Below are 22,111 nucleotides of genomic sequence, written 5' to 3' on the forward strand. Positions count from 1 at the left end.
TGGGAGCAATAAGCCATGCTTTTTCTCACTCCTTTTTTAATATACTTTTTTATTATTTTGGCATGTTATTATGATGTTTTTGTTTATATTGTTTTTTAAATTGCTTTATTCAAATAAAAATGTCAATCTAAAAAAAGAAATCTATATATTATTGTTATTTCCCTTCTTTATAAAGCTTTATTGTGCATAGCTATTCAATTTAGTAACTTTCCCCCCAGAGTTAGTGTTAAAGTGTCCTTGAGCAAGACGATGAACCCCTAATTGCTCCCGATGTGCAGGTTGGTGCTTTGCATGGTTTCCTCCACCATCGGTGTGTGAATGTATGGGTGAATGTAATGCTGCTGCACAATCTATGCTTTGGATAAATGCACCATTTACTATTTAACTACCATACTACCGACATGAATGTTATTGTACTTCTCCCCATGATATCATGTACATGAAAGTATATCCATCACCACCTAGAATTTGTCTCCAACTCCTCTTGCCTCATCAATTACTGAATTCAATGACACTACCTACCGATTGCTCATTATCACATTTCTTGAGTTTGTGTGTAGAACTGTTCAATGCAGGGGGCTTCAAAACAAAATTGATCTTTCTAAATAGAAGCATATGCACTATTAGGTCAGTAGGACAGTTACTGCTTACTCAGGGAATCCCAAGACATATAGGCTACAGTAAATACACTCAAAGTATGAATTCATAAAAGTTAAACAGCAGTTATCATCATAGTAATAAGGCGAGCTAAACTTCAAACCTCATGTGAAGGAGTGCATACATATTTACATCACTTATTTATGAATACAAAATTATTTAAGCCTCATGTGTTAGTAAAGTAGCCATCTAGAATTGCTTTCAAGTAAGAGAAAAAACAAATGCATACATCTTTTCATATAATTACTTTTCTCACCTTAGTCTGTCCTGTTTCTTAGGCTTTGCCTTTCTCTTTAAAGTTTGCTGTGATGCCAGCGCGTAGATATGTCTGTAGAGGAAAGTCACACAGTAGTGTGACTCTGCACGTACGGGACACTGCAGTAGTCACACTGACATCTTGAAAGAGTCTTATTGAGTCTTCATGTCTGCCTGTCCTTGGTTTTGTGTCTGGCCTTCCACTCGTTATGAGAACACACGAACAAGTACTTAATTATTAATGGATCGAAGAAGCTTCATTTTGAGGTCAGAGGAATGTCTGGATGACAAGACACCTCTTGGGGGTGTGTGAGCAAGGGGGCCATACGTATAAGGCTGAGGACATAGCCCGCCATGGGCCCCCCCCACCCCCAGGCTTGCCCCCACCACCGCTGTCGCCTCCCATTATAGCATGGTGCATTGGCTCGCCACAATAAGGCTGCATATATTACCAGCCATCATGGTGTTCAACTGAAGTTATCCCCATACATCCAACCCATGCCAACCCCCCGTTATCCCTCCCACCCTGCTCTCAATCCTTCACTCTCCCTCTTTTCTCACAAAAACAACAAAAACGTTTAGGCTGGCTTTCACAATGGCAAACATCCCCTCCCTCCCCATCTTTCCCACTAGTTAACCGCCATTCTAAATGTGCAAGTAAGGGGGGGGGGGGGGGTTGCTAGCCAACGCTAGGCTTGCCGATGTACTTTAGTGTGTTGGACTTGATTGGGTTAACAGGAGATGGGGTGAAGGTTTTTGTGTGTGTTTGAGGGAGTTTTACCATAGTGTTTCAAAACTAGCCTATAGGTCAGTGGTTCTCAAACCTTTTCGTGTCAAGGGCCCCCCAGGGGTGTACGGGAGGCTGGGTTTAATTTCACTGTTATTCTCCAGTTTAATTAGAGAATGTATAAGAATGACTTGAGATCATAGGTTTCACTCTTTCCACTCAGATACCTGGGTTCTATATTGTCTGAATCAACTTTGCTTGCGTTTGTTTACGTAAGTACTTTGAGAGCTGTTTCAGTATACAATGCAAGTCAATGAGTATTTTGACTAACTGGGGCAATTATGTTTGACTTGTAACTACACAACACAAACCTCTACCAAAGTGGTCTTGCACTTTAACCACTTAAACCGTCTAAGCTCTGTGAAGGTCTAATACTTGGTTGACCAGGTTGGCTGGCTCTGTATGTTTTGTACCAATTGTTTTTGCTGAAATGTCTGTTGTTAGCTTGTAGATCTGCTGTTTTCGGCGAATGTTCCCCTGAGAAGAGAACATTTGCACAGGTAGTTCAGCGAGCTATGCTGTACGTACGGCTTGGAAAAGGTGACGAAATGACGGGAGGCAAAGTTGGAGGTGACAGAATTGAGGATGTTACGATTGACTGTAGGAGAGCCAAGATCAAAAATGATTATATGCTAGAGGATCAGCCCAGGTTAGAAGGTTTGGGGATAATGGGTTCGACATGAGAAAAGGAGGTATTGAGGGGTAAATTGAAGAAGGATGCTGAAGATACAGCCGCCAGGTAAGAGGAGAAGAGGATGAAGGCCAGGTTTAGGGATGCAGCACGACAGGCAGGTGGCTGGACGCTGGAGTGGCCGAGAAAGATGCAGAAAACAGAACCATAATGGTAACAACTACCATCCTAACCAGATGCCCGAACCTTGCTCTCACCCTATCTCTAAGGGAGATGCCAGCCACCCGTCGAAGAAAACTAATTTCGGCCGCTTGTATTCGCGACCTTATTCTTTTGGTCATGACCCACACTTCATGACCATATAGGTGAGAGTAGGAACGAAAATTGTTTTGTAATAATCTAAATTTACAAACTAGTAACTATAGTTTTAAAATAAGTATTTGGATCCGAGATGTAGTGGAGTAGAAGTACAAGTATTGGAAATTGGAAATACTCATGTAAGATACAGATACCTGAAAATTGTACTTAAGTAGGCCTACAGTACTTAAGTAAATGTACTTAGTTACTTTCCACAATTGAATCGTAGCCCTAACCCTGTCCGTTTCCTTGTTGCTTCTTGGTTTGCATTGCTTTTCGACAGTCCCACCTGTTTTTCTAGTCATATGATCCAGTTTATGCAATTTGATATCATTTCAGTGACAAGAGATGACACATCTCAACATGCATTCGGGTGCAATGTTGCATTCTCACCCAAATTGATGGATGTTCTCTCCGATGACGTTTGTCGGATGACTGAGGTGTTTATGAAGAAGGCCCTTTCTAGTCCCCATGCAGCATGTCTTACTGGACTTACTGTGTACGTAGAACAGCTTTGGATTCTGATTTCCACTGTGCTGATGATACTATATTTAGATCTCACAGTAATCACCCCAGACAGTCTACACACACACACACACACACACACACACACACACACACACACACACACACACACACACACACACACACACACACACACACACACACACACACACACACACACACACACTCTTTTATGAAGCATTTCTGTCTTGGTTTTGATTTATTTATTAGGTGAGCCAGAAAGTGTACCGTTTGATTTGGCCTATTATTGCAAATCTGCAATGCAATAGTGACAAATATGATGACAAGTAAATGTCCTTTTTTGTCAATTCTGTGCAAAGTTTTACAGGCATTTCTCGAGGCTTTGTGGGGTGGTTTCGGAGCGTTATGTTCTGTAAAATAAATGCATTGTGAAAACCACAGAAAATGTACTTTAGAGAAAGTTTAAAAGCTACTGTACTGAGCTACTAAAACAATCCTACTGAGCAACTTTACTACTTGATTGTAGTAGAGTACCTATATGTTTGTTTGACCATAATTTGAGTATGGGGTAGGGTGATGTCCCCCTTTGCGTGGGACAGTTTAATTTCCAATACTTTTCAGGCGTCCCACAAATTGAGACCCTGTCCGACATTGTGACTGGCAGACGTCAATGTTCAATAGTCCCCTAATTAATTGTTGGCTTTCTGCTTTCAAACATATAGTAGTTGGAGGGGCTACAGCATTTTATAAACGGAGCTATGTCACATTTTTATAAACAGATCTAGCTATGTCACATATAGGCTATACATGTTATAGGCCTACAGGCCCATGGGCCATGGGCCCATGGCCCAGGGGTATAAAGCTTTTTTTGAAACAAATATAGCAGCAATCTTTTTTTTAGTCCCAAAGTGACTTAAATAGTACCGCAAAAAAGCCTCAGATTCAGCTCTGCTTACATGTGCACTAGGTCTACTCTAGTCTAGCTGCACTCTGCACAGGTCTATGATCTCAGTCAGTCTACAACGCTTGCAACAAATGGGTAAACCAGCGCCCCCCACAGGCGTTTCCTGGACATGCGTCCTTGTCCTTTTATGGCTCTGCTCTTTCCTTCCTGGTTGGCAGAAGTGGGCGTGCCTTTTCACAAACTATCTACATACATTTAAATAAAAGGCCTATTTAAGGAGGCTATTCGTCAAAACTGAACTCTTGCCAACATATCGTTTCAGACTATAGTCCTATTGCTTTGCAAAACAAGGTAAGCATGATATTGTTAATTTGATTTGATTAGCTTTAGCCTATTTTGGATTTTGATAATTTCCTTGTAACTTGTGTGTATAAGTATCCTTTATAACTATGGTAGTAAGTAACAAGGTTTAGTGATGATGACAAAATTACTAATGATTGTTATACTCTGAGATGTCTCATTTAGCCTATATTTTAGACCATCAGAATAACAGGCTATTATAAAATACAATAATATAATATATGAGTTGGCCATTCAGTTTCAAATCGTGTCGTTTGGAATCATGCGGCGTGTATGCATAAAAATATGACTTATCAAAAACCTGGTGCCTGGTACTGTGGCTCACTTCCCCCCCCCCCCCCCCCCCCCCAAGTGGTAAGGGACAAGGGTCAGGTTTAGCCCCGCAAGCAGAACCCGAATGTAGTAAAGTTTCTGACACTTTGTTTACTTTACCCATTGGGTCCTGCTCCACGCTGGGCTGTCGCCAGTTACGCACACACAAATACAATGTAAACACGCCATGAGACGGACTTCTGCGCGCTTTTACCATGTTTATTCATGTATTGACTTACGAATGTGCGAACTATAAGTACCTTACATACCATACCGACACATCTCCTGTGTCGCGGAAGCCGTTAAGTATTTTTAATCCATGATTGATTAAAAATGTCGCTTCTTCCTACCTTGTTTATTGACACCTCATTGTACCGCCTATCTGGCTAGCTAGTGGTGCTACAGCTATGACGGAGCAGATCAGAGGCAGGGACATAGCCCGCAAAGCCAACCGCACATCGGGAGGCGGTACAATAAACGGTAAATAAACAAGAAGAAATCAAAGCGCATTTTTAATCAAACATGGATTAAAAATACTTAACGGCTTCCGCGACACAGGATATTTTATCAGAGGTATGTAAGGTACTTATAGTTCGCACATTCGTAAACGAACACAAGAAAAAGCGTGGCAATACCGCGCCGATCGACTAAACGATGAGTTTGTGTATATCCGCGTTCCAACAATCGCATTGAAAAATCTTAGCATGACCAGGGACCCTACCTAAAGCGACATCAAATTTCATAAAAGCTTTATGTAGGGTTCCGAGAGGGGCTAGGTCAGGTTGATGATCCAGATGGATTCCATCTGAAATTTAGTTTTTTCAAGTTTAAATCTGAGCGTATAGTTTAAACACATTTGCCTTTTTTTCTAATTTATTTTCTTAATGGTCTTAAAACAAATTAAAACCATCCAAGTAAAGTTTGATATTAAGAACCTTTGTAATAATAATGTGCAAAACTTTGGCTCAATTTAACCCACATTATTTGGTTAACTTTTCCCCACAGCCACCATTTTAGACAACTGGTCAGCTTAATACTTCAGGCTTATCTTTAGCTAAATGATTCACATGGGCATTGCTTTATTATACATTGGCAAAAGGGCAACTCGCCAACATGTATTTTTAGACCTGGATACATTTGCTTTGACAGTAACCTGCAGTGTAGAAAATGTACTACATGCTTAACTTTAACTGATTTGAATGAATGTATTTTACTTTCAGATTTCAAGTTCTGTTGAAACAGTCCAAGCAACACTATGGAATGTGGACTGGTAACTCGCAAGAATGAACCAGGTAAAGCTTTCAAACTTAAAACTCTGTGTTTTTCATTAAGTTGCAATCAATATATTGTAATGCTGCTGCAAATCAAGAACATCTATCATGTGTAATGGTGATAAGGGTTGAATCAAATCTTCCACTTGATGGGATTCTAAGCCCCAATATACTTGGAAAAACATTAAGGATTACATTTTTATGGAAAAGAAAAGTTTAAAATATGCGATTCCATTCTGTCCATATTTTTTTGAATAAACACTGGTTCTTCTTTTCCAATTGTTTTTATTTTTTTATTTAAAAAATAAATTAGCAGTGTACATGAAAGGGAGATTCTCAAGGCCGGTTCTAGGGGGGGGCAGGGGTGGGCACAGCCCACCCAAACGTGCGTCCTGCCCACCCAATCAAAAGTTATGGGGATCCTTTATTTTTTTGCCTATAAAAATATCACAAAATATCTGTAGCGTTTCTGATTGGGTGGGCACTGCGCAGCATTTTTAGACCCAACAATGAACCCATACCGCAAAAGTGTAACAAAGAAGTGTTCAGAACACAACACAGAGCACACACTGAAGAAAATGAGCAGCGTCGAAAACCTCCTACACATAACCACGCCTCCAGCAACAGATCCACGAAGCAGGAGTAATTCTATATGCTCAAACACAAAGAAAATAAAGTTTATCGGCCTACTTAGTAGGCCTACTTTTACTTTTGGTAGGCCTACTGTAAGTACATTTTTAAGCCAATACTTTTGTATTTTTTCTTATGTACATTTTGAATTCCACACTTTTAGTTCTAACAGAATATGTATATGTTGCAGTATTGCTACTTTTACTTAAAGCTGCTATAAGCAATAATATGGGGTCAAAGTGAGGTTTGGGGCTACCCCAGAGGTCCTTGAAGGGCTTCCAGCTATACAGATACTGATAACCCCACCATCACCCCCTCTCAGTCTCTCAAAAGATCCTTGCTCAGCATCCTCGACAGGGCCATTTCAGAGCTGGAAAACAGATTCTCAAAGAAGAATTTAGACCTAATGACAGCCATATCAAGCCTTGTACCCTATTCTGAGAGATTTCTATAGACTCCACCTTGTTGGAGCCTTTGCATGTTCTTACTGAAACTGGAACAGACTACGCAACTCTGAAAAGGGAACTCATTGTTGCAAAGCCAATGTTGGCCAAGTTATGTTATCCAAACGAAACAGACCTGGCCACTGTGTCTAAACACATGAAGACATACGAGAAAGCATTTCCTGTGTTGCACAAGTTGTATGTGACAGCCCTTGTAATTGGTGTGTCTTCAGCTTCATGTGAGAGTTCCTTCTCCACACTGGCACGTGTCCTAACCCCCTACCGTCGCACCATGTTGCACGAAAGAAAAAATAACTTGGTCATCTTGGCAAATGAGAAATCTATAACAAATATATCTAGACATGGATGAACAACGACAACAAACCAACCCCAGTACTTGAGTCAAAGTACGACTCAAGTGGAATATTATCTGTCAAATGTGTACGTGAGTTGAAGTACTGGAGTGCTTTCTTTTACAATAATGTAAGTGCGCAGGCCTTTAAAACTCTGTCTATATTAAAATGTAGACGTTAAAAAAGAAACTGCAAGTTTGTTGATCTGCTAGTTTCACTATTTGAAATATAAGGCTTAGAAAGGTATAGTGGAGTCAAAAGTATGTCAATAGTATCATAATCATATCATACCATATCAAGCCTTGTACCCTATTCTGAGAGATTTCTAGACTCAACCTTGTTGGAGCCTTTGCATGCTCTTACTGGAACTGGAACAGACTACGCAACTCTGAAAAGGGAACTTATGTTGTCCAAACGAAACAGACCTGGCCACTGTGTCTAAACCCATGAAGACATACGAGAAAGCATTTCCTGTGTTGCACAAGTTGTCCCAAGCCCGGGGTAAATGCAGAGGTAGTGGCAGGAAGGGCAATTGGGTTAGCATACTGTTGGTCAAAGAGAAGATAGATGAACTGATGATGATAGCATATAGTTTTCTATGCATTTTGGTGGTTTGACACCCCAAATTCTGTCTGCCCACCTTAGTGGGGCTGGCTAAATCCGGCCCTGGAGATTCTGCTAATTTAATGAACTCAATATAAATTATGTACATAAATTATAACTGCTTGATTTAATCTTTTTATAACCATAATATGAATCAGGTTTTACATAATATTAATGCAGAAGGCAGATTATGGTCCTTCAATTTGAATTCTATTTTAGTTTAGTGCCTGGAAGGCAAAACAAGTTTTCTCAAGACACTTAAGAGCAGAGACCCTACCTGAGCAAGCATATGTAGTGATAGTAGCAAGGAAAAAGTCACCATTCTGATGAAGACTTTGTGTCGAAACGTCTATTAAAATAAAAAAAGCCTTGACTGGGAGCTTTACAAAGTTAAACTTCTATTTCTTTTATAAAAGTAAATTTTTGATTTTAGCTTTCAATCCGGCTCTTCATATGACCACCGTGCTCTGACTATAGGTGCGCTACCCCGTTCAAAACATATCAAATTAAAGGTAGTGGGTCGCACACATCAAGACTGCAGTTCAAATAGTTTATTTCAACTTTGAACAATTACGGACAAACGTTTCGGCCTTCATCAGTGTGGAGTGTGACTGAATGTAGGTTATTTTTAAAATCACCGCTAATCACCTCATATCACACCCGGTGGGTAATCACAGATTGGGACTGTGTAATAAAGTCTCTGTTAGCAGTCAATAATGTGACCAGCAATTACATCTCAAAATATACATATATACAAAGCAAAACAGCTTTCAATCCGGGACAGAGGTCTATGTGTCACTTTAGATTAGATTACATTTTTGGAATACAAATGTGACATAGTTTTTCAGGAAACTTAGGTTAGAATTTATTAGGCGTTTTTAGACGGCCTCAGGTCTAAATGGGTTAACGCTTAATGGGAATAAACCTCAGGTAGAGGACAGGTAGGCTAGGCACTTGGGTGGGCATCTGCCTCGAGTTGTCTAAGCACTATAAGAGTGTAATAATAATAAACTTTATTTATTTAGCACCTTTTTAAACAGTGTTACAAATCGCTTAACAATTTAAAATCAAATAATCATAATCATCAACAATTACAGCAATAGAAAATAACAACAGTATCAGTGGGAATAAGCTTCAACATCTTTCCCTTCCTCTTTTTACTCTCACGTTCCCTCATTCCATTGTGCTCTCTGTGACTCTTTTGTTATCTCTTCCTCATATGTAGTCATAATGGTTTTAATCCTGCTCATAACCTGCATTATATGGCTGTTTAGACTGAAGCAGAAGTGGTATAATCAAAACAGCAGTACTATTTGTCCTGAACGTCTCTCACATGCTTCCGTTTGTCTGTCAGTTCCTCTGAAAGGCATTGATGTGGAGGTTGAGGTGAGCGACCATGTGGCGACAGTGACCTCCATTCTGCAGTACGAGAACAAGGAGGAGAGCCCCATAGAGGCCGTCTTTGTCTTCCCTCTTCCTGGCGATGCTGCCGTCTGTCATTTCAGCGCAAAGATCGGACAGACGGAGGTTGTGGCTGAGGTGAAGGAGAAACAGAAGGTGAGCTAACAATGTAAATGCTTGACACACCCTGGATTAAAACCCAGCCTACTTGCAACAGATGGTTGACTAGAGCCACTCTGACTCATACTATGAGTCAGAATATCAAAGGAAATGCTCAGGACTGGTTTACACGTGGTATTTTGCAGTCATCAATCAACTCTTAAGACTGAAAAACTGGTTTATATTTGCCTACGGTCAACGGCTATCCACATCATCTCATTGGCTATTCTTGACTGAACTTTGAACTATTTCCTTCAGATCACACATTTAGGCAATCACACACTAAAGGCCTATTCATACTCCAGTTTTAGGTGATAACTGATAAGGTGACCACCGAAAACTACAACATGATGTCACGCTGCGGTGGTAAATGACTCACCGCTCACCCAAACACATCTCTCTGTTTTTACTAACCAAACGGTTGTCACCTTATCACCTAAAACTGGAGTATGAATAGGCCTTAAGACCAACAAACATATATTCTCATTTTTCATTTCTCCCATTGAATCTCTTTAAATGTGTTTTTTGCTCAGGCTCGAGAGGAGTATGATGACGCATTGAGCTCAGGCCAGCAGGCCTTCCTATTGGAGGAGAGTGAGCAGAGCCCTGATGTATTCTCGATGAGTGTGGGCAGTCTGCCTCCAGGACAGAGCGCCTCCATCAGGCTGGAGTATGTTACTGAGCTGGCTGTGGAGGCTGACGATGGGCTGAGATTCTGTCTGCCTGCTGTGCTGAACCCCCGCTACCAACCTCAAGGTAGGAAACAACCCCTCGCTAATATATGAAGATGGGTTGAAAAGTGGTGAAGTGGTCCTTTAAGGGGTTAGTGAAGGTGGCAGTGGAAGAAAAGAGACATTTGCAGATATGTTCTTTTTTTAGTGTGTAATAGTACTTTAATTATTTACTCTTTCTCAGGTAGTGAAGGTGTCAGTGGAGGGAGAGGTCAACCTCAGGTGACCTCTGTTCCAGCCTCTCTAGTGCCCTACAGTCTGTCCTTCTCTGCCCGAGTGACCTCTCCTCGACCCATCTCTAAAGTAGAGTCCAACTGTTCCCTGGACCCTCTTCAGTACCTCAACACAGAGCAGACCCAGGCCACGGTAGAGTGTGTGTGTGTGTGTGTGTGTGTGTGTGTGTGTGTGTGTGTGTGTGTGCACATGCAGACTACAGTAATGTGTGTCCCCTTGAGCATTTACCATGCCAGTGTCAAATTGTCCTGAATAAGACAATGAACTTCAATCAATATCAACAAGTAACATCAGTTTTGAACCTTAACCCTTTTCTATTGAAAGGTGATGTGAAGTGATGTTCTAATATTTCATTATAGCAATTCTTTGACAAAAACATTCCATCTGAGTTGGATGTGTTGACCTGTGTTTTAGTTTGTTTTCTGTTGATGTAAAAGTTGTGTCAGGGCCTTAATAGTTAGGATAGGTAAATGCAGAGGAGGGATTCTAGGTATGTGCAAATTGACTTGCAAACACACCATCAACAACTAAACTAAATTTAAAAAAAAGTTTTATAGCAGTGCACATGTATGCATGTGCACTGCTAGAATGCAAAGTTAACCATTTGCATCCCTATTCTGGGGGGAACAAGAGCAGTTGCGATGTAGAACCATCTAAGTCCATAATTTATCTCCCCCCCCCCACACACACACACACTTTTACATTGTCTTCTCTATAATCCCAGGTCCGCCTGAGCGATGGGCACAAGTTTGACAGAGACGTGGAACTGTTGGTTTATTATAAAGATGCCCACCAGCCCGCTGCTATTGTAGAGGCAGGAAAGGATTCTGCCAAGGCTGGTAATCTCCATTTGTTTTTTAGTTTTTTTATTATTGTTTATTTTTATTTTTATTATGCTGTTATAAAATAAATTAAAATTACACTTTTGTGGAGCTTATTACGTCACATAAAGAACATTAAATGGTAAATGGTGCATTTATGTCGTGCTTTTATCCAAAGCGCTTTACATAGATTGTGCATTTCATTCACAAATTCACACACACACACACACACACACACACACACACACACACACACACACACACACACACACACACACACACACACACACACACACACACACACACACACCGATGGCGGAGGATACCCTGCAAGGCACCAACCTGCATCTCGGGAGCCAACATTACAAATTTAACATTTAACACATTTAGTCAAATTGGGACTTCCCCTGAAAAAATTGGACTTGCCTGTTGGTTTGATTTTAAAAGGTGTCAATGTGTCTATCCTCATCCCCTGTCCTGTCTTCCAGGCTCTCTGATGGGTGATCCAGTGATCATGTTGAGCCTGTACCCTGAGTTCCCTAAAGCTGTGATGTCATCACTGGCTTCATGTGGAGAGTTCCTGTTTTTAATGGATCGTTCTGGCAGCATGGACTGTGTCATGAGCAGCAGCAGCGTGCGCGGGGCCGGGCCAGATCGCATTGGCAGTGCCAGGGTACGTGATGAGAATATTGCCTTTTTACGATGAACAGTTTGAGCATTGAGGGCTTGCTACTGTATAAGCCCCAGGTTCCAACACATAAAACATCCAGTAATTTGTACATTTATAGAAAAGTATAATACTATTAATGCCAAGAATGCATTTTTCAATTATCGTAATATTTATTTTTCACAAATTATATTAAATCTGTTTGGGATTAGAAACTGGGTGTAAGGCAGTGGTATATTACCCCATAGACAAAACAAATCACAACTCAACAATTCGAATCATTCATTTGTATCGTTTGCTTCATACAAGACATGTTCACACACTTGAGGATGTTGCTGTGTTTGTATATGTTTCTATCCATCAAAATGTGTAGGACACACTGCCACTGCTACTGAAAAGATATGTTTCTATCCATCTATCAAAATGTGTAGGACACACTGCTACTGCTACTGAAAAGATATGTTTCTTTTCTATTCATCTATCAAAATGTGTAGGACATACTGCTACTGAAAAGATATGTTTCTATACATCTATCAAAATGTGTAGGACACACTGCTACTGCTACTGAAAAGCTTGCCAATGGGATGCTACTTCAACATATTTGGCTTTGGAAGTGACTATGACCACATCTTTCCGTGAGTTACTAATTATTGTTATTATCATTATCATTAGCCTTGAACATACACAGAAAGACAGACAGACAGGCAAGGTACCTTTTGTGAAAACTTTTTGCCGACATCCCGTTAGTCTATGTGGCCGGTTAATTAAGACTCAGCCTGGGGGTTCCACATGCGGTTAGTGTTAGGGTTTGGGGACAGGGTTAGTGTTAGGGTTAGGGTTTGGGGACAGTGTTAGGGTTTGGGGACAGGGTTAGTGTTAGGGTTAGGGTTTGGGGACAGGGTTAGGGTTTGGGGACAGGGTTAGTATGGGGCCAGTCGGAGCAACGGGACGTCGGAATGATGGGTTGTCGGAACAATGACATGGCGCCACTCTGTTATGGCAGTGCGAGTGTGGAGTACAGCCAGAGCACCATGGATGAGGCTCTGGAGAAGGTCAAGACTATGTCAGCTGATCTGGGCGGGACGGAAATCCTAAGGCCTCTCAAACACATCTACAAGCAGCCCTGCGTTCCCAATCAGCCCAGACAGGTAGCACGCAAACACACACACACACACACACACACACACTACACGTACACTACTAGAGGTTCACGCATCATGCACCTGTAACCCAGTATGCCTTCCTTGCAGTGCGGCGACACGCGTGTCACGTGTTCAGTCGTAGGAAATCGGAGTCCAGACTTCCGTCGCCAACTCACACACATTATACGTTATATACTGTACACTATTCACACAATAGCCGTACCACCTACTGTCCTGTGATTTACATCTTAAAGTGTGCAAGTGTGTGCGTGCGTGCGTGCATGAGCACCTTTATGTCACATGTATACTGTATACTGTATACAGTAAGAGAAGACAAATAAGTGTGCTTTCTAAAGCTGTCTGTTTTGTCATCTCAGCTCTTTATCTTTACTGACGGCGAGGTGTGGAATACCAAGGAAGTGCTCGATCTGGTGAAAAGCAATGCCAGTTCTCACAGGTGGGACCACATCTACAGCATGGCCTGTATGGACAAACAACAACTGACAAGTCTGGATTGCGTGTGTGTGTGCGTGCGTGCGTGCACACAGTACTGTATATTGATTCTATCCTATTCTACTGCAGGTGCTTTACTTTCGGGATTGGGGAGGGGGCCAGCTCTGCTCTCATCACTGGGATGGCCAAGCAGGGAGGAGGTCATGCCCAGTTCATCACTGGAACAGAAAGGTTGCAACCCAAAGTAAGATCTATAATCTGTGAGAGGGCACCCATATCCCGCTGGCATAGGAAAGACAAATGGCACAAAGTATTCCAAGTTTGAGGTCTGTCATTCTCATTCGTTTACAACAGGTGATGCAGTCACTTCGCTTTGCCCTGCAGCCAGCGGTGGTGGATATTTCTGTTTCGTGGGACCTGCCAAAGGGGATGTCTGTCACACCTCTGTCTCCGCCCATCACAAACCTTTTCCAGGGCCAGAGGTCGCTCATCTATGCCCAGCTCACTGGAGAGGTAAGATCAGTTACTTTTATTGGATCAACGTAATGGACCGTGTAGGCAGAGTCTTTTTCATGACGGGTTTGGTTCCAATTCACCATTTGTCAGCCTTCTGATTGGTCTTGACTGACTAACCAGCAGGCTCTTTTTGCCTTTTTTCCGACCTGGTTCCGTCTTGTTTATGTTGAAATTGTTAAAACATAAAAAACAAACATGATATGCCCAGTCACCGTCCTGCACCTGTGATGTTCCTTTTACTGACACCAAGTTTAAAATAAGAATTGAATGCACAAAATATCAATACGAAGCAACTGAAAAACACGTTATTTCAATGGTAGTGGTTTTTTGTCCAACCACGGCTCAGTGCACATACAACTTCTATCGTAAGTACTTTTTTGTATTTGTTTCTCGTGTTCAAAGAGTTGAGTTTGCGTTGCAATTTGCACATCAAAAACAATTCATAATGCAGTTGAATTTGAATCCAACAATGTCTCTCTCTTCCTCCCCAGGCTTCAGGGGTCAGTGAAGGCAGTGTGACGGTGAAGTACAGCCTGGCAGATCAACCATCTCAGAATAAGCTTGGCTTCAGTCTCAAACCTACCAAGGACACTGGGTAAAGTATCCTTTACTCATCGAGCAGTGAGGCACAATAAGTGACCATTTAGTCCCAAAACAACCCTCTTTATTCTCCTGTGTGCAGATTGACAGTCCACAGGCTGGGCGCTCGGACCCTGATTCGCTCCCTGGAGCTGGAACAGAGAGACCAGCGAGGGAAGCAGGATGGAGCAGAGAAGAAGAGGGTGGTGGAACTCAGCATCCAAACAGGAGTGAGCAGTGTCTTCACTGCCTTCATCGCCGTCAACAAAGGAAGTGGGGAGGCCGTACAAGGACCTCTGATACGCAGAAATGTTCCAGCGCCAAGTAAGTACCCGCTGGGGCAAAGAGATTCTAGAACAAGAGGCGAAACTCCAATTAAGTCCCATAGTAACGACCAGCGCCCAAAACAAGAACTACTACTATCATATATTGATTGAGCATTGCCGCCATCTCGGAGTGGTCTGGAATCTCTTTGGCTGGGGTCTGTAAAGACATGGCTGCTCCAGCATGAAGACTACCTCAAACACAATTAACACATTTAACTGCCATTAACGGCCCTGGACGTCAGACCAAATCATTTATTTAGTTAGATCACGTTCTAGGTTGCTAGGCAACCGACACATGCAGGAAATTAACCAGAAGTGAAATTCTCGCCTGCCGTCCGCCTCAATGTTTAGTAAACGGCACGGTTTGGTTTTCTCTGATTCTTTTCCTTTCCGTTTCGGGTCAAAACAAGCTTCATTCGTGGCCCATGACATTTATTTTCCGGGTGAAAGAATATACGATCATTCGGCACTTTACACAGTCGTTGTTTACTTCCTTGGCCTTCAAAATAAAGTTGTGCACTGAAAAGACTGTGGCAGTGGCGGAATAATTAATTAATTAATACTAAGTAATACTACAATGTGTTAAGATGTAGTGTATCATGTGGGGTGAAGTCTGTTAGGTGGAGAGAAAAAGATCACTTACCCTACCTTTTAATGAATTCATTGTAGTTAAGGTTAGCGTTTTGAGTTTAACCAGGCATTTGGTGAGGTTAAGGTTAACTCAATATTTTCCTCTTTCAAGTATTGGATTTTGTGACAATACAGTCCACGATAATGTCTTGAACTGAAGTTACTGTTAAATGCTAAATGTTTATATCATGTTCTTCCCTTCCTAAGATGATATAGTGTATCAAATCCCTTCTTCATTAAGATCAATCAATCAAATTTAAAAACGTTTTCAGTGGGACGTTTCGCGTCCTGCGCACCGCAGCGGATGACGAGAAAGACTTGCAGTATGCCATCACCACCAGTGATGATGAAGTGCTGTATGCCGGCACCAGTGATGAATCTGACAAAAAAACTGTCAAAAATGTGTGACAGTAAGTAGAAAGTCTCTGTGTATTTCAGGCTACATTCCACATTATTATTATTATTTTGTTTTATATATTATTATTATTAATTCTTTCATGCAATTTGACGTCTTACAATTTGACGTCATTTGAGGTTCGGGGGGGCGGGTACCGTCCTAAAGTCGGCTCGTCGGTGCTACTGAAAATTTCTGACGAGCCGAAATCATTTCGGCACTACAGCGCCGAAACAGCGGTAAAATAGGAGTATGAATCGGCACTATGACTGTCCTGTCCTGGGTGGGGAAAAGTTCTGCACGGGTCCAATTTTAGAAACCTGCCCCGCCCGTCAATCATGAGTTCCGTGACACGCCCGTTACTCGTGATTATTATAACACTCGAAACCAGATCCGTCCCGCCCGTCAATCGTCAATTTGTATCACTGCTCGCTATCTTTGACTTTATTTCTTCCAACACCACAGATGATGGTGGAGGTGGGCGGCGGTAGTGCGGCGGGTTGCACACGGAAGACATGTAGACTGAGGCTACTGCTGCTTATTATCACAACATAAAGTTATATCATGATTTGACCTAAATGGCGATATATATATTGTAATATCAGGATAGGATGATGAAAACATTAGCCTGATGACCGTCTTGATCCATGGCTGTGTCTGTACGTTAGAACTTTAGTTACATTTTCAGAGACTCATTCAGAGTGACGCATTACTTTACCTGGGTTATTTTACATCTTGTACTTGACATGTATGTCACAGGAATGTCATGACATTATAATAATCCCTTGGTGTTTCATTAGCGCGAAGTGACGGAAATAGGCTACAGCCTACAGCTCGTAGAGATAAAAACCACATGTGAAATGCTACGATAAGCATGCAAGGATTCGGCCATGATGTCACTGCTGCTGTATGCAACACGGAAGTAGCACACAGAAACAGAACGCCATTATGAAGGAATCATGTGATGTGACAGTGATGTGACATGACTGACCAGTGACCATTCCTTGGGCATGTGACGGACTTAACTTGTCTCCGTTGTTGAGAAGCACTGTCTATAATATCCTACAGTGCACTCTGATTAAAATGTAACCAGCACACGTTTCATTGCGTTCCACCCGTCCTGCACCAGTTCACTTATAAAAGTATATTTTCACACACGTTTTCACCCGTCAAACTCGGGTATCCGTGGGTATCCAACCCGTTGCAGGACTCTGGCTGGGGGGCACGCTTAGGCAACTTAGTTAACTTAAAACCTGGAGGCGTGGCCAATGCTGTTTAGCTATTTTGACTGGCCAAACGGTATCGGTCACACCTCCAGGTCTTAAGTTAGGTCAAGACATGTTACTTAAGACACGCAAAATAGGGCCCAAAATGACACGGCACATATTTCCTTATCTTAAATGCAATTCATTCATTTGGCAGTGAAGATGGATTGAGTTGAGAGAAAAAGACTGCCAAAGCAGACAACCCGCAACACTCCAAGTTAGAAGAATATCCTTATAGGTGCAAGGCTCAGTAATATACAATGGCGAAAAGAAGAAAGCGCCAGCACTCAATAAATGACCTTTTTTGTGACACAACGCTGAGGAAGGCCCATTTGGCCGAAACACGTCCACTGTTTGTTCGTCAGAGGTAAATAAAGCATGTGAAAAGGACATTTATTGAGTGCTGGCGCTTTCTTTTGTTTGATTCTGCAGCATTCAAAGGTTTTAAAGATGGGGCAAGGAATCGAGCCTGTTCCGGGCGGAGCAAGGAACACTTCATGGGTACGGCAACGACAACACTAGGTAGGCAGACCAGGCAGGTCCCCGCCACCTCATTTCCTGAAATGAATATCTCTGCCTAGATATATTCAAACCAGAGGCATCTATCTTAACTAGCATCAACAGACTGATGAACGAACCCAAAAATCTGTAATATGTATTGCTGCTGTACATCCCATGACCTCTTGTTTTGTTTTGTTTTTTGTCTTTTGTTTTTACTCAGTTTTCTTTTACTGTTGATGTTTCTGTCCTATTGTATGTCTTGTTTGTCTTTGGTGTCTGTCTTGCATATTAAAAAATTCCAAAATAAAGAGTAAAAACTGACTGATGAACTATTTTCGCTGCACTTATAATCTTTGATATTCTTCCTATTTTCTCTATAGCAAGTGCAACTCGGACACATAGAGCTATAGGCTCATGGTCTACATCACAGCTCTGTGATGTAGACCCTGAGCCTCATAGTCGCCAGCCACCCAAAGACACACTGCTGCAGTTGATTTCCCTCCAGAAAGCCTCTGGCTCCTGGACTCTGACATCAGCCCTAGTGAAAAATGTACTGGGGAAGAGCAAGGACCAAGTGGAAAAGTCAATGCCTGCACAGGTCAGTCAAGTCAACTAGTCAAGTATACATGTATGACCACAATGACTAACCTGAACGGGTTCAGGTTAGCGATATGCGGCTGTATGGGGCTGCTGCTAGAGGTGGGATCAACGCGAGGCTTATGACATATTGAAGCTGTGCCGCAGCGCAAATGTAAACACAACCCAACAAGACTACAACTGAAATTATTATTTTGTCCCGCTGCTTCCGGGTTCATAGTTTCTGCCTGAGAGATCCCAGATGCAGGCAGGAGGAGGGAACTTATGAACTCAGTACTGCCTCAATCTAGCGGAGTCAGGTTAGGTTCAGGTGGGCTTGTAGAGAATGATGTCCTAAAATATTAATAAATTGAATGAATATCGATCAGTTCAACACTAGGGTGACCAGATGTCCCGCTTTGTGAGCGATAGTCCCACATGTCCCAAGAATCAAGACTCTGTCCCACGTTGTGATTGGCAGGCTTTCATCAAATGGCTGCGTGGAGATAGTGCTCTATTAGCCCGTAGTATATGACTTCAAAGTCACACACGGTGACACCTGAGTTGGCTCTGTATTTTGGTCTGCTTTTGTCTCCAAATCGGTTTGCCAGAAATAGCAGATCTACAAGTTTTACAACGCATCAAAACCTTGTATCACTATGTGTGATCCACAAGGCCACAAATGTTAAGGCCACAATTAATACATTCTTAGGTGCGATTCATACCCGAATAAAAGTCGATCCGGCTCTGTAGAGCCTTCAATGTGACATCATTTTAGGTTGGGGGGGGGGGGGGGGTACTGTGCTAAAGTCGTCTCTTCGGTGCTACTGAAAATTTCTGACGAGCCAAAATCATTTCGGCACTATAGGAGTATGAATCGGCCCTTAGACTCCTTCAGTCTACACATAAATCTAAACAAAGTTCTTTAATACAGCATGAAAGGTGGACCGTACATTATTAGTCACAAACATTTCACTTGCACTGGTCCATCTTGGGAGTTTCAGAAAGATTCTAAAAGCAACATTATATGCCACCTGAAGAGCTGTATATAGTGGAATGTAATAGGTTTTAATGTCTGTACACATGATTGGCTTGTTCAGGCTGTACATTACTCCCTGCTCGGCACATTAACAGCACAACTATTTAAGAGCAGGCAGATATACATCTATTGTCTTGCACACACGCGCACACGCACACACACACCTTTTTATGAAGCATTTCTGTCGTTGGTTTTGATTTATTAGGTGAGCCAGGAAGTGTGGACCACCGTTTTGGCTCTGATTTGGCTTCATGGTTTCAAGATGGACGCCCAGGATGAGTGGCAGCTTCTGGCTATGAAGGCAGTGTCCTGGGTCCGTGCTCAGAAAGGTAATGGCTATGAAGGCAGTGTCCTGGGTCCGTGCTCAGAAAGGTGACATTTACGCTGGTGTTTTTATGTTCTAAAACAAATAAAAAGACACCAAACGCCGACCGGTTTCGACAAACCGTGTCTTCTTCAGGGCGTGGCTATAGAGGACCTTTAGATATGAAACATAGAAAACGGGGGTGAAAATATATGAACAACAAAAGCATCTGAATAAGATTAACTGTACAACTGCATCTATTTAACTATACATACCTGTACTGTACATTTCTGATTTCATTTCTGATATGTACAGTACACTATGTTATGTATGTATGTACTCTGTATTGACAGTTTGTGTCTGTTCTTTCAGTCCCAAATCTGATGGAGTGCATGGAGGCTGGAAATACCCTGTTGAGCTGCAAGGTTCAGAGAGATGCCCTGGGGCTGTGAGAGGTGCATCTAATCCAACCTTGTGGAATGCCCTCTCTAAGGCACTCAGAGATGCCCCCACCCTCCAAACCTTCAAAACCGCCCTCAAGACCCACCTCTTCAACATTGCCTTCCCTAGCTAACCCTTTTCACTGTATTTTAATGTTTAGCTTCTAGTGATTATTTCTTTTTTTTCTAATAAAGTTGTTTTTATTTGTGTTGTTATCTCTGTAAAGACCCCCCCATGTAAAGCGTCTTTGGGTACTCAGAAAAGCGCTATATAAGTTTGAGATGTTATTTATTATTATTAATCCTGCCTGGCTCCATCTTGCCTATCCACCAGCAGGCTTGGAACAAGGAATAGAATATTATGTCTGGCTTTAATGGGAATCTTTTCCAGCCTTACACCATTCCCTTCACACAGCATTTAATCTACTGCCTTAGCATTGTATTGGTTTCCCAATATCATTACTTTTGATTGCTGTAGTGTAAAACTTCTGACAACATAATTGACTAATGCACTTTTCACAATATGAAATTGTTTGCACTCCATACCAAGTGCCTGCATTGATTCAGAATGGCCAAGGAGAAAATATATAGAAAATGTATCCTGCCATTGTATGTCTTGCCTAAGTAAAATAGCTGCTAAATTAGAGGTCCACATTCATAAACAGTTAATTGGCACAAACATAAATAAATTCATTCATTCACTCATTAATAAATACATTAATAAAGATGTCGGTGCATGCCTGCACCAGCGTGTACTTATATTTACAATAGTTATTGAAATGTTTACATTTGGTTCCCTGTGGTATTGTGGTAAGAATTTACTGGTATCGGAATATGAGTCATTTTCACTGCACCATAGTTTATTTTACATATATGCTTGTTTTTGTTTAATAATTTGGGTTATTATTGTGCCACAGGCCAAAGCAGAGTCCTTGTATGCACCTTAACAGTTGTTAAAATGTTTACATTTGGTTCCTTGATGGTAATTGTGATAATAATTTAGGGTATGACAATATGTGTCTTAAGTGCACCATAGGTTGATTTATATCATTTGATACTAGTTTTTGTTCAATGTTGGGTTATGATTATGCCACAGTCCAAAGTAAAGTCCTTGTATGAACCTTATTCTTGGCAATTAAAGTTTTAGTTTTTATATTCCAATACTTTTGTTAGCTATTCTAAACAGCGGACTATGGTACATTGATTTCAGTTCATACATTAAATGCATTTTTTTATTTTGACATGAATAAAAGCAACCAGAAAATCATCTCATCGATATATTTATAGCCCATCTCCTATAACAGCTCTCAAAGAGCACCCACACTCGGCTGCAATTGGAAACTGGCACCCGTAAAAAACAAAGTCAGTCCCCCACACACCACCTCTTTTTCCACTGCCAAGTGCTAGATTATAATACACCTGCTCAGACCAGCTGTGGAACATCAAACTGCATTCATCGAAAGCTGGATTTTCTCTTTGATACAGCTACCTACAGGCAGACCTGCAGTACTTAATATAACACCAACCGTCGGAGGCAGCAATACACCGTCGGGCATCTATATAGTAGGCAGGAAAGTCAAAAGAAGAAGAATTCTGTCCTGATTCTGTCCCACCGAAGAAGAGGTTGGACTACATGGGCGTTCCTTCGTTTTATCTTCCTTGGCCGATCCTTCGTTTTATCTTCCTTGCAATAAACAAGGAAGTCGGCTGTGGGGCGTAGGGATAATGTTTCACAAACTATCTACATACCGGTACATTTAAATAAAAGGCCTATTTAAGGAGGCTATTCGTCAAAACTGAACTCTTGCCAACATATCGTTTCAGACTATAGTCCTATTGCTTTGCAAAACAAGGTAAGCATGATATTGTTAATTTGATTTGATT

General features: G+C 41.6%; 1 protein-coding gene across 1 annotated transcript in view; it reads left to right on the plus strand.

Annotated features, from left to right (window-relative positions):
- Positions 1–4,309: 4,309 nt before the first annotated feature.
- Positions 4,310–22,111, plus strand: part of LOC308321321 (von Willebrand factor A domain-containing protein 5A-like) — a 29,335-nt gene continuing 11,533 nt past the window's right edge. Inside the window, exons 1-17 of the mRNA XM_080772162.1 lie at positions 4,310–4,428; positions 5,970–6,041; positions 9,404–9,606; positions 10,143–10,365; positions 10,525–10,706; positions 11,299–11,413; positions 11,884–12,068; positions 12,609–12,697; positions 13,066–13,210; positions 13,582–13,661; positions 13,787–13,901; positions 14,012–14,170; positions 14,665–14,768; positions 14,856–15,076; positions 16,010–16,110; positions 19,689–19,812; positions 20,160–20,235. Coding sequence (XP_080628288.1) covers positions 6,005–6,041; positions 9,404–9,606; positions 10,143–10,365; positions 10,525–10,706; positions 11,299–11,413; positions 11,884–12,068; positions 12,609–12,697; positions 13,066–13,210; positions 13,582–13,661; positions 13,787–13,901; positions 14,012–14,170; positions 14,665–14,768; positions 14,856–15,076; positions 16,010–16,110; positions 19,689–19,812; positions 20,160–20,235 — 2,159 coding nt within the window. The 5' untranslated portion in view covers positions 4,310–4,428; positions 5,970–6,004. The remainder of the gene's footprint in view (positions 4,429–5,969; positions 6,042–9,403; positions 9,607–10,142; positions 10,366–10,524; positions 10,707–11,298; positions 11,414–11,883; positions 12,069–12,608; positions 12,698–13,065; positions 13,211–13,581; positions 13,662–13,786; positions 13,902–14,011; positions 14,171–14,664; positions 14,769–14,855; positions 15,077–16,009; positions 16,111–19,688; positions 19,813–20,159; positions 20,236–22,111) is intronic.

Source organism: Protomyctophum bolini (genome assembly GCF_963924005.1).
Source record: "Protomyctophum bolini genome assembly, chromosome: 9".
Classification (NCBI taxonomy): Eukaryota; Metazoa; Chordata; class Actinopteri; order Myctophiformes; family Myctophidae; genus Protomyctophum; species Protomyctophum bolini.